Raw genomic sequence first — 13,038 nt, 5'->3', positions numbered from 1 at the left:
ACGCGGCTCAGGAGAAGGAGTTGCTAGCCGTAGTTCACTGTTTAAGGACGTGGTGACACTATTTGTTGGGGTCAAAGTTCCTGGTGAAGACAGACAATTCTGCCGTCAGCCACTTTCTGACCCAGCCGAAGTTAACTCCGAAGCAAGCTCGATGGCAAGAGTTTCTTGCTGAGTTTGACTTCCATTTCGAACACAAGGCCGGGCACACAAACCAAGTTGCCGATGCTCTAAGTCGCAATGCCGACCTTGCCACCCTCAAGGTGTTGGCCACTTTGTCGAGCAGCATCATTACCACCGACATCAAGCAAAGTATCAAGGAGAGTCTGGAAAAGGATTATGTGGCGCAATCCCTCAAGAAAATGGTGAAGGAAGGGAAGAGTCGTCGATTTTGGATGGAGGATGGCATATTGATGGCCAAAGGAGGACGAGTGTTTGTTCCGCGAGCTGACGGATTGCGAAGAATGCTCATGAGGGAGTGTCACGACACCCTGTGGGCAGGTCACCCTGGATGGCAGAGGACTCACGCACTCCTCAAGCATGGTTACTATTAGCCCTAGATGCGAGACGATGTCACAGAATACACCAAGACTTGCTTAACATGCCAGAAAGACAAGATTGAACGCCAAAAGACTCCAGGGCTGTTGGAACCACTGTCTATACCGACTCGCCCGTGGGAAAGTGTCTCCCTTGACTTTATTACTAACCTCCCGAAGGTGGGAAACTTATCAGGCCTCCTAGTGGTGGTTGACAGGTTTTCGAAGTATGCCACCTTTGTGCCAATCCCAAAGTATTGTTCGGCGGAAGACACAGCAAGCCTCTTCTTCAAGCATGTGGTAAAGTATTGGGGTGTGCCTCAGAACATTGTCAGCGACCGTGACACTAGGTTCACGGGGACATTCTGGACCGAGCTATTCAAGTTGCTTGGGTCTGAGCTCAACATATCTTCAAATTATCACCCACAGACTGATGGGCAAACAGAAAGGTTCAACGGGATGTTGTTGGAATACTTGCGCCATTTCGTTCATGCCAATCAACAAAATTGGGCACAATTGCTCGATGTTGCACAATTTTGTTTCAACTCGAAGAAGAGCTCATCCACCAACAAGAGTGCTTTTGAAATTGTCACTGGCCAACAGCCTCTCTTGCCTCACATTGTACAAGAAGTCTACAAAGGGGCGAATCCGCGTGCTTTCAACTTCACAAAAGAGTGGAAGACCAATGCCGAAATCGCTCAAGCCTACCTAGAGAAAGCGGCGGGGCGAATGAAGAAGTGGGCAGATCAAGGCCGCAAGCCCAAGGAGTTTCAAGCAGGGGACATGGTCCTTGTCAAGCTGCTCCCGGAACAACTCAGGTTCCTGCGCTCCAGAGACAAGCGACTATTCAGGAAGTATGAAGGACTGCTCCCCATCCTTTCTAAAGTAGGGAAATGCTCTTACAAAGTCGATATTCCCGCCTGGATGAGAGTTAACCCTTCTTCCACGTCAGCAACCTCAAGCCACACCAGCCAGACCGTGAAGATCAAGCACGCAACAAGCCTGTTCGAGAGCACGTCGACATCAGACCACCCAAGCCAAAAGAAGTGGAGGAGATCCTAGCAGAGAGAGTGGTCCGAGTGTCAAGGCGCCCATGCCAGCAGTTCCTGGTCAAGTGGAAGGGTCTTGGAGATGAAGAAACTAGTTGGGAGAATGCTGAAGTCCTGAAGACGAAGTTCCAGCAGAAGATTGAAGACTTCAAGACCACGGATGTCGTTGAGAACGCCGACAGCTTAAGTGGGGGAGGATGTTAGGGGTCGTACTTGTAATGCCGCAAGCAACCTTGTCCAGGGTCATTAGTCAAGCCTTTGGTTGGTTTGCTTGCGTGCTAGGGATGTTTTGGTAATTTACAAATTATGTAATTTATTTTATTTTAGCATTAGTCTCCTTGGCCTTTTCATGTTTCCTCCTGTCATGTTCATGTAAGGCCGATATGCTCTTTGGGGGAGGAGTTCCTAGTCGTCATAGTTTGGAGTAGTGAACTAGTATAGGTACTCACTTGGCTAACTTGCTTGCTAGCAAGTGCCGCACGGTCCGCTTTGCGCATTGCAAAGTTCGGCCAGTGACACCAAGCTTTGGCCTGTCTCTGTCATTTACTGACTGAAATTAACTCTTAAGCAACAAATTAATACTAGGATGTTTAACAAGCCAAGGAATTTGAACTTAGTTCTTCTTAATCTGTGCAATATATACACTCAAAATTTGATGAAGAGCTGCAAGAATGTTAAAGTTGCAGTACTTGTGCAAACTTGATCTTCAGATGTACAATAGCTATCAGCAGCTTTTGGGCAGATGTACAATAGCTGCCAGTATGTATCTGAATCTCAACTCTTAGTATTTTTGTTATTTGATCAAAACTCATATCACAATTTTCATATCAATGGTGGTTGTACTTTTTCTGCATGTGATATGTATGATTGAGAGAAAACTCTTGGACCTTGCATATGGAATATGTGCCTACTTATGAGTACATAGATGGGGTTGGATGCTTGTAGGAGATGTACTATTGAAGTAAGATTTCGAATATATATTTACCATCTTATTATCCAGTATATGTTGTCACACTGATCCGAATTGCACATTCAAGTATAGTTTCACCTCAATCATTGACATTTCTAATTCACAAAGGGGACATGATATATGAACGTGGATTTTCTTTTTCATGTTTCTGACTTGATTGTGCATAAATGCTTAACATTGCTCCCTTTTTGAACAGAATGTTTGTGGAATCATGCAAGAGGCTACGGTTGATGAGAAGCTCGGAGGCAATTAGATTAGCTCCAAGAACACTTCCAAGATGCACTAGTGGCACTTGAAAGACAAAGCCTTCTAGTTCTATGATAAGAGAATGATCTATTGAATATTGGCTTTAATTTGATTTGTGGACAAAATCAAATGTGAAGGGCCCATGGGCTGACTAGGTTAATTAGGTTATATGCATCCCTAAGTTAATAGGATATATATATAGTAAGGTATTACTGCCGCAGGGATTGGCTTTTGGGTGTGAGAGATTAGACAATTAACCTAATTGTATTTAGGGTTTTGGGCAGAGAGTTTATTCTAAAACTCTAATTGTATTCTCTCCAATTGATTATAGTGGAATTTCTCGCTGGCTCCGAAGTGGACGTAGCTCAATCACATTGATTGAGTGAACCACTATAAATTCTTGTGTTCTTGTGTTTGCTTTCTTTTTCGTTGTTTGGTCGCTCATCTAGTTCCATATCAATATTGTGTTTGTTACGCTTCCGCACAACAAACTGGCATCAGAGCTCTGGTTCTGAATTGGGAGTTGATTCATTGATTGGAAATCATGGTTGACGAGAAAAGAAAGGGACTGAGTCTTCAGGTTCTTCGCGTTGGTCGACTTCCAGGCCATCAATTGGTAATGCCAAATTTGAAGTTGAAAAGTTTAATGGCACCAACAATTTTGGCATGTGGCAGTGTGAGATGATGGATGTCTTGTGTCAACAAGAATTGGATATAGCTCTGGAAGATAAACCTGCAGACATAGATGATGTAGAGTGGGCGAGAATTAACAAGTGGGCTTGTGGTTCTATCAGAATGTGCCTTGCTAAAGATCAGAAATTCTTTGTCATGAAAGAAACTTCTGCAAAAGCGTTGTGGAAGAAATTAGAAGACCAATATATTATCAAGAGTGCTGAAAATCGGTTTCACCTGAAGAGACGGCTTTTTCGATTTAATTATCGACAGGGTGTTTCTGTGTCTGAACACATCAGTGATTTCAATAAGATACTTGCAGATTTGGCTAATTTGGATGTGAAAATTAGTGATGAGGATAAAGCGTTGTGTTTGCTAAATTCTCTTCCAGACGAGTATGAGCATTTGATTACAACTTTGTTGCATGGAAAGAATGATGTGAAATTTGATGATGTGTGTAATTCATTGATAAATAATGAGTGCAGAAAGAAAGAGAAGCAACTTCAGAATGTTTCAGGTGAAGCACTTGTAGTAAGGGGCAGATCTGATGAGAGAAAACCTACTGGAAAAAGAGGTAAATCTCGTTCCAAGTCAAGAAGTAAATTTCCTGCAAAAGATGAGTGTGCTTTTTGTCGCAACAAAGGTCATTGGAAGAAAGATTGTCCTAAGTTAAAGAATAGAGACAAGAAGGATTTTGAAGTGAATGTTGTAAGAGATGATGAAGATGACGACTTTGATTTTGCTTTGAGTTGTTCATCAGCTTTTGAAGATTTTGAAGAAGATGAGATTGAGTTTGCTTTGGCTAGTTCATCTGCAGTTGGTTATTCTGACAAGTGGATTATGGATTCAGGTTGTTCACATCATATGTGCCCTAATAGGGAATGGTTCTCTACTTTCAAGGAGTTGAATGGTGGAGTAGTTTTGATGGGAGACAACAGTCCGTGCAGAACAAGAGGGATTGGTACAATTCGTCTCAAGATGCATGATGGAGTAGTCAGAGAATTAACTAATGTCAGGTATGTTCCAAATTTGAAGAAAAATCTTATCTCTTTGGGAACTTTAGAATCAAAAGGGCACACAATTACATTGAAAAGTGGAGTTGCTAAAGTTGTCTCTGGTTCACTTGTGATGATGAGAGGTGAAAGGTTTAGAAATTTGTATTTTCTACAAGGGAGCACAGTGACAGGTGAAACAGCAATATCTGAGACTACATATGATGATGATGCAGACAATACAAAATTATGGCATATGCGTCTTGGACATGCTGGTGAGAAAGCAATGCAGGGATTAGTGAAGCAAGGTCTATTGAAAGGTGCAAAGACAGGAAAATTAGAATTTTGTGAACATTGTGTCTTGGGAAACAGACTAGAGTTAAATTTGGCACTGCAGTTCATCAGACTAAAGGTACTCTAGATTATGTTCACACTGATGTATGGGACCTACCAAAACTGCATCTTTGGGAGGTAAGCATTATTATGTCTCTTTTGTTGATGACTTCTCTAGAAGAGTATGGGTGTACACCATGAAGCATAAAGATGAAGTCTTAGATATATTTGTGAAGTGGAAGAAGATGATTGAGACTCAGACCGGTCGAAAAATTAAGAGGCTCAGGTCAGATAATGGTGGTGAATACAAATCTGATCCGTTCTTGAAACTATGCCAAGATGAGGGCATTGTGAGACACTTCACAGTTAGAGAGACACCACAACAGAATGGGGTGGCAGAGCGCATGAATCGGACTTTATTGGAGAAGATTCGGTGTTTGTTGTCTAATTCTGGATTAGGCAAAGAATTTTGGGCTGAGGCAGTTGTGTATGCAAGCCATCTCATTAATAGGTTACCTACTGCTGCACTTGAGGGGAAAACTCCCATGGAGGTATGGTCTGGTAAACCTGCTACTGATTATCATTATTTACATATTTTTGGTTGTCCTGCTTATTTTCATGTCAGGGAAAGCAAGCTAGATCCAAGGGCCAAGAAAGCTATATTCTTGGGATTTAATGAGGGTGTTAAGGGATTTAAGCTTTGGTGTCCAGATGTGAAGAAAGTTGTTGTAAGCAGAGATGTGACTTTTGATGAGGCTATTATGGTTGATCAGAACAAGCAGAAAAATTCTGATGAGCAGAGAATGACCGTAGAGAGTTTGCAGCAGGTGGAGTTAAAGAAAAAAATTGTTGAAACTCCAATTGATCCAGTGAGTCCTAATGTTGATTCAGATTATTTAAATATTGAGGACATGAGTATTGAAGTAGAGGCTCCAACCCAAGAGCCTACACAGCAAGATGGACCAATTGCAACTACAAAGGGAAAAAGGAATGCTCAAAAGCCAGCTTGGCTTAATGATATGGTGACTTATGCACTTCCGGTTACTGAAGAAGAAATTCCTACTACTTATGAAGAAGCTGTCATACATGCAGATTGTGTAGAGTGGGAAAAAGCTATGGGTGAGGAGATGAAGTCTCTTCACAAGAATAAAACATGGGAGTTGGTTAAGTTACCACATGGGAAGAGAGCAATTGGTTGCAAGTGGGTGTTTGCTAAAAAGGAAGGATCACGGTATAAGGCTAGATTGGTAGCTAAAGGCTACGCACAAAAAGAAGGAATTGACTACAATGAGGTATTTTCTCCTGTTGTTAAGCATTCTTCTATTCGTATTTTATTGGCCTTGGTTGCACAGTTTGATCTTGAGTTAGCACAGCTTGATGTAAAAACTGCTTTCTTACATGGTGAATTAAAAGAAGAGATATATATGACTCAGCCAGAAGGATTTAAAATTGCTGGTAAAGAAAATTGGGTATGCAAACTGCATAAATCATTGTATGGTTTGAAACAATCTCCAAGGCAGTGGTACAAGCGGTTTGATAAATTTATGTTCGGTCAGAAGTACACTCGGAGTCTTTATGATCCATGTGTTTATTTTCGCAAGCTACAGGATGGGACCTTCATTTATTTGCTCTTATATGTTGATGATATGTTAATTGCATCTAAGAGCAAGGTGGAGATAAATAAATTAAAATCACAATTGAGTGGTGAATTTGAGATGAAGGACTTGGGAGAAGCTAAAAGGATTTTGGGCATGGAAATTGAAAGAGATAAATCAAGAGGCAAAGTTTGTTTGTCACAGAAGCAATATTTGAAGAAGGTACTGCATCGGTTTGGCATGAATGATAAATCTAAACCTGTAAGTACACCTCTTGCCTCTCACTTTAAGCTTAAATCTACTATGTCTCCTAGCACAGATGATGATATGAAATATATGGCTAAAGTTCCTTATGCTAGTGTTGTTGGTAGCTTGATGTATTGTATGGTGTGTACTAGACCAGATATTTCACAGGCCTTAAGTGTGGTGAGCAGATATATGCATAACCCAGGTAAAGGTCATTGGCAAGCAGTGAAGTGGATTCTACGGTATATTCTTGGTACTGTGGATGTTGGATTAGTTTTTCAGCAAGATAAGACGAGTCAATGTGTTGTTGGATATGTGGACTCTGATTTCGCAGGTGATTTGGATAAGTGCCGATCTACTACAGCTTATGTGTTTACTCTTGCTAGTGGACCGGTGAGTTGGAAGTCGAATTTGCAATCTACAATTGCTTTGTCGACTACAGAAGCTGAATATATGGCAGTAACAGAGGGTGCAAAAGAAGCCGTTTGGCTTCGTGGTTTACTTGAGGACTTGGGAATTATTCAAGAATATGTGGATATTTTTTGTGACAGTCAAAGTGCTATTCATTTAGCAGAGAACCAAGTTACTCATGCTCGTACTAAACATATCAATGTCAAATTTCACAAGATTCGTCAGATGGTGGAGGACGGTGATGTTCAACTCCTCAAAATTGGAACTGCAGATAATCCTGCTGATATGTTGACAAAGTCAGTTCCATTGAGCAAGTTCAAGCATTGCTTGAACTTGATTGGTATTTGTAGAATTTGAAATTCCCTACGGGGATGTCGGAGCGGCGATTGGTTTTGAAGTTCTACTTTGGAGAATTTACATCAAGTAAAGCCAAGGTGGAGATTATTGAATATTGGCTTTAATTTGATTTGTGGACAAAATCAAATGTGAAGGGCCCATGGGCTGACTAGGTTAATTAGGTTATATATGCATCCCTAAGTTAATAGGATATATATATAGTAAGGTATTACTGCCGCAGGGATTGGCTTTTGGGTGTGAGAGATTAGACAATTAACCTAATTGTATTTAGGGTTTTGGGCAGAGAGTTTATTCTAAAACTCTAATTGTATTCTCTCCAATTGATTATAGTGGAATTTCTCGCTGGCTCCGAAGTGGACGTAGCTCAATCACATTGATTGAGTGAACCACTATAAATTCTTGTGTTCTTGTGTTTGCTTTCTTTTTCGTTGTTTGGTCGCTCATCTAGTTCCATATCAATATTGTGTTTGTTACGCTTCCGCACAACATGATCAATATATGCATGTACAGAGGCTTTTCTCTTTAATTGGAGAGTTTTGGTTAAAAATACTTTTCGACATGAATTAGAGTTTGGTCTGTAATTATTTACAATTTGGATTTTGGTATTCAATGCACTCGATATTGTAGGCTTCAGGCTCCCCATTTTGGGGTTTATCAGTCTTCTTTTACTTGGATACACAACACACTACAAGTCAATATTCATCTTTCTGCATATCTTGTTTTCTAAGTGGTTTCTGATGCCATCTCATTGGTATGTCCCTTTTCTGTCTTGGTTTCTGAGGAAAACAGGCTAAGGGGATTAGATGACTTTGGCTTCTAGACCTAATGATGAATTCGCTAGGAGTTTCCAGGTTAATTATCAAGTCTTTCCGCAATCTAAGCACCTCAAAAGTTGCTTCCCAAAGGCAGCAAAATCAAAATGCTTTACAAAACTTCATCACCAAGCTGCTTGGTAACGTAAAAAACAGCAGTATGAGTTTCTAAATATTACTTTTCGGTTACAGGAAATCAGAAGTAATGCCTAATGATAAAAGGGTTTACATTTTCATTGAAAAAGGAAAAAGGAAAAAGCGAAAAACATATCATCTTTTCTCACTAAGAAAGCAATACGTTTCTTTAATGAAATTGAATAGCTTATGACCCAGGAGACTCATCACTCATATCTCCTGTGCTAACCTTATGCAAACATCAATCTTGGCTATTGGTTTGATCATCCACTACAACTCCTGTGCTAACCTTGTGTAAACATCAATCTTGGCTATTGGTTTGATCATCCACTACAAATTCTCCAAGGTACATGGACGTCGTTGAATCAGAGGATGACATAAAAGCTACCAGGAGGAAAATGAGAAGAAGGATAAGGTCATTCATTCACTTCTTGTAAAACACTTTGAGGATGTGAAGCACGGAAAGGAAAATGTGGAGCTGGTTTTTAGTGTTGATGGGAATGTGGCACAGCTACATAAGCAAAGTGGGAAGGTTGAGAGTCGAAGTGAAGGTCTCAACTCTCAAGGAACAAGTAAAGACTGCTTTTTATAATCCCAAATGTCTTGAAGCCAATCCCTCTGATCTTTCCATCCATAGCTGGTTTGTCATTCATCATAACTGCTTGTCAATCATCTTCTTTGCTAATTAGATGTGTATGTTCACATTGTTTTAATAACTGCAGACCTTTATTCTACAGTTTCTACTAGATGCTTACCTTTTACTTCAATGTGCAGTATAATGCTTCTAGATTGTGCTCATGAACTATATCCCATCTTGTGGAGAAGCAAATGGTTCTTAATGTTGCTGTAACTCAGAAGGGAAACAAATAAAAGGATGCCTGAATTGGTCATACCTACAAAATTTGTTATATTCTACTATATTACCGGAAGGTTTTAGACTTCCTGAATGTTCTAGCTAGAATGGATACATGTCTCTGAGAGCTATTTTCTGTTTTTCCCCAGCATTCATTTAGTCACATATAGGAGAAAAGAAATTTCAGAAACAACTTGTTATCTTCAATATTTCCTAAACTCAAACTTCATGATCGCCAATATACAATTGCGCAACAAATTGGATATGTATGTACAGATTGGTCAACACATACGAGTTATTGCGCTATTTAATTTATATTCCTTACTATACTGCTTAGTACTTGCAGCAAGCAAATTAACATCATATTTTGTGGATTGGTGCACTGCATAAATGGTATCAAAGTTGTACTTGTACCCCTAGAAAACCCTTTAAATAGACCCTGAAACACATTCAGTGATATTGCAATGTGAAAGTACGTGAATGAAAAACTGTGCTTAACTTCAGCCCTCAGAAACATAGCATTACCTAGAAGATCCCTTGCCAAACCAATCACGGCGCGGACACTAAGAATTGAAGAGTGGTGACCGTGATTCCAATCATCTGAATGCCTCACAGGAAGGCATTAAAAAAAGAAATGAAACTATTGTGCAAGAGTGGCAAAAGCAAGAGCTACCACAAAAATAATTTAGATCTTACCTGCATATATAGCCTTGAGAAGTGCAATTGACAATTTGTTCGAAATGCCATTGCATATATAGCCTTGAGAATGCCATTGACAACACTGCAGTCACTGACATTTTGTTCGAGGTAATCCTCCTACATATAGGCCTTTAAAAGCATCAAATCTGCTCTCTATACCACTCATCTCATGAAGCTTTTTCAAGCATGTAAACGAATACTCGCAGGATCAGATCAGGGAAAAGACATCCAATGGCTGCACTAAGCAAAGCATGCTATGAGCAGCTTGATAGCAGATAAGAATAATATCAAAAACATCAACAAGTTTTCACTACATATATAGGATTTCTTGATGTCAGCCATCAACTTGAGAGTATTGATTTACAAATGGATCTTAGACTCTTAGTACGTAAATCATAGTCGTCAATAAATTAAGTGCAGAATCAGGGAAAGAATATACAACATGAGTCATTAAGCCAAATCAGATAACAGAGCTTAACAGCATAAAATTTGCAAATGTCTTGCTGGTATAATGGAAAATTGGAAACTCAGATAAGGAGAGTAAATAAATATATCAATCCAAAAAATGGGATAATGGAACCCCTCATTACTAACATATATGATTTAGGCACAATTTGGGCAAAGGGATTCCCCAACAAGCCCAAGGCCACTATTCAGAAAAGGCAAAAAAAAAAACACAGAAGGAGGTCCTAAAAGCTTTACAACTTCAACTACTCTTGAGCCTCGGTATGACTCCCAGAACGACCACTCTTGGATTCTGCTTCCTTCCTGGCTTGCTCCTCCTGCCTTTTCCTCTTCATCTCTGCTACCTCCCGCTTCATCTTTTCAGCATCGATCCAACCAGAGGCAGACCACTCGCGGTATTTCTCCGAGATACATTTGCTCCTAGCAGCCAACAGCAAGTTCACCAGTTCTTGGGATCCCTTGTACTCCTCAACAGCTTGTTGGCACTCTTCATCAATCTGGCCCTCCAGATACTCGGCCTTGGCTTTCCAGGAGTTGGCCTTCTCCTCAAAACCCCGCAGAGGCTCCAGCTCCTTCCTCAGCCCTTCCACCTGACCCTCCAGTGCTGGAATCTTCTTCCTCTCCTCTTCTAGCTCACTTACCTTCAAGGTCAGGGCAGCAATATTTTGATTTAGAGTGTCACGCTCTTTCTCCAGCTTCCCTTTTTCCCCATGAAGGTACTTCACCTTCTCGGAGAGGTTGCTCACCTCTTCCTTCAACTGGGTGCCCTCTTCACTAGCATCGATCGCGTACACATTGTACAGGGCCTGCGACAAGTCATGTCAGCATAAAAACACAAGCAAGTACAAGTAGAATTCAAGAAAAATTAAAAACCTTACCCGCATCACGGATTCCCGGGCAATCCTATGGTTCTCTTGCGGGGAGTTGTCCTTGGCTCGCACCAGGTCAAGGTCTATATCCTTAAGGTCTGCCAGCATGGACCGGACGAACTTCTCATCCGCCACCCCGTACCGGGCAAAGAGCTGCTTGATGGGTTTCTTAGGAACGACCCGGACGTTCGGAGCCAGAAGACCAGGAGACTGAGAAGTTTCCGGTGTCATCTGATGACTCACTCTGGGCTTCTTGGCATCGGCACCCACTACGTTCTTGCCAGTGTAGGTGACCTCGCTATCTCGGTGATGGTGATGTTTTCTTTTCTTCTTCTCACTAGGCTGTAAGTCTTCTTCAGCCTCCACGAACTCATCGGGTATCTCCAAGAGGACCTCTTCCTCGGTCAGGTTAACCTTCCCGGTGTCCAGATCAACGTTGATGTGGAGCGAATCCTCCCCTTCATTAATCAGCTCATCCAGTAGTGCCAGATCATCCATCTTTTCAATGGGTTTCCCTCTACATGGTTTCTTCTTTGGAACTTTCACTGCAAAAACAACAAACATATTAGTCCAAAAAAAAAAAAACATTAACTTCAGGACCTGCTTCCTGCAGCTTGTCTTTACAGGCAAACCCCACACCCAAAAAAATAGGGGAGGGAAAAAGCCAAAAGGTGAGCAGACCTTGTCGCTATTATCAACCCGATTTGCCCAAGTATCTGTATCATCTTCAGGCATACTTAACGTCTCACCTGTAACCTTTAGGCATTTCAATGCTTGTGACATGTCAGACTGCGGAATAGCGGAACTGCCACTTGAAATGTTCTTCGCGTGATCTTTAAGACCAGATAGTGAGGCCTAAATAAAGCATAGAAAGCAGTCAACTCTAATTGCTTCCCACTGATTAAAGCAGTGTACACAAATACGAAACAAAACTTGAACCTCCTGAAACACAACATATCGAGAATGTACCAGATTTAGTAATGACTATTGAATCGATACACATTTTTCTCACTGAACATTCACAAATACAACCATAGAAATAGTATCATGGTTCTCCCACATTCGATATCTCGGCACAGATTACAATTCTCTGCTTTCCACGACTCCAAATTTCAACCAAAAACTCGACCTCAAATGCATGTAAAATTCTAATCTCACACTATCAAGTTCTTGAAATTTCAACGAAAGGCAATTTTGCTCTTCGCATCAACACAACACCGCAGTAATTCTACTAAAACAGCCTAAGTTATACAGAATTGACTTGAATCAAAAGTAAATTGGAGTTCAATTTGTGAAAGTGAGGGTGAAAAGGAAGACGATCGAGTGTTACCGTGGTGGACTTAAGGTAGAGGTCGATGGCTTGGAGGTCGTGGTCGAATTCGTAGGGCTTGGAAGGGTCAGACGAGAACTTGGCCTTGGGGAAGAGAGAGCAGCCCAGAAGGGGGTCGACTGGATCGAAGCTCCGACTCATCTGCACATTTGAGAAGTAAGCCCTAATTTTTCAAAGAAAGTTGAATGTGAGCGCAAGCGGGAGTCGCCACTCAGGAAGCCACCCGTTTTGAAATGTTGAAGTGAAAATTTTCACTCTTTTTTTTTTTTTTTTTTTTTGCAAAGATGCCCCTTCAGTTTACTCTTCTTTGCCATCCGCTCCTCATAACCAAACCACCCCTCTTCTTCTTCTTTTTCACTTATTTGTTTTGTCTAATTTTAAGGTTATATCAATTTTTAAAACGTCTATTGTCCTTCAATATAATAGACGTCTATTGCCCCCCGGTCAATAGATATTCAAAACCTTTTTCTT

The 13,038-nt window shown here is 40.9% G+C and overlaps 1 protein-coding gene across 1 annotated transcript; it reads right to left on the bottom strand.

The window, feature by feature from the left end:
- Positions 1–10,469: 10,469 nt before the first annotated feature.
- LOC112188873 lies at positions 10,470–12,803 on the bottom strand. The gene is made up of 4 exons (XM_024328107.2): positions 12,568–12,803; positions 11,987–12,092; positions 11,247–11,782; positions 10,470–11,174 (listed from the first exon to the last, which is right to left on the bottom strand). The coding sequence occupies exons 1-4, from the start codon at positions 12,706–12,708 to the stop codon at positions 10,614–10,616; spliced, it is 1,344 nt and encodes a 447-aa protein (XP_024183875.1). The 5' UTR covers positions 12,709–12,803; the 3' UTR covers positions 10,470–10,613.
- Between the last annotated feature and the right edge of the window lie 235 nt (positions 12,804–13,038).

This window comes from Rosa chinensis, chromosome 2 (genome assembly GCF_002994745.2).
Source record: "Rosa chinensis cultivar Old Blush chromosome 2, RchiOBHm-V2, whole genome shotgun sequence".
Taxonomy (NCBI): domain Eukaryota; kingdom Viridiplantae; phylum Streptophyta; class Magnoliopsida; order Rosales; family Rosaceae; genus Rosa; species Rosa chinensis.
The sequence above is the reverse complement of the archived record's forward strand: the minus strand, read 5'-3'. Positions and strand labels throughout refer to the sequence as shown.

Excerpts from the sequence above, each read along its gene's own strand:
- LOC112188873 (XM_024328107.2), bottom strand. The coding sequence starts at position 12,708 with ATGAGTCGGAGCTTCGATCCAGTCGACCCCCTTCTGGGCTGCTCTCTC. Across the intron at positions 12,093-12,567 it reads TCTACCTTAAGTCCACCACG|GCCTCACTATCTGGTCTTAA; the intron begins GTAACACTCGAT and ends TGCTTTATTTAG. Across the intron at positions 11,783-11,986 it reads GAAATGCCTAAAGGTTACAG|TGAAAGTTCCAAAGAAGAAA; the intron begins GTGAGACGTTAA and ends TTGTTTTTGCAG.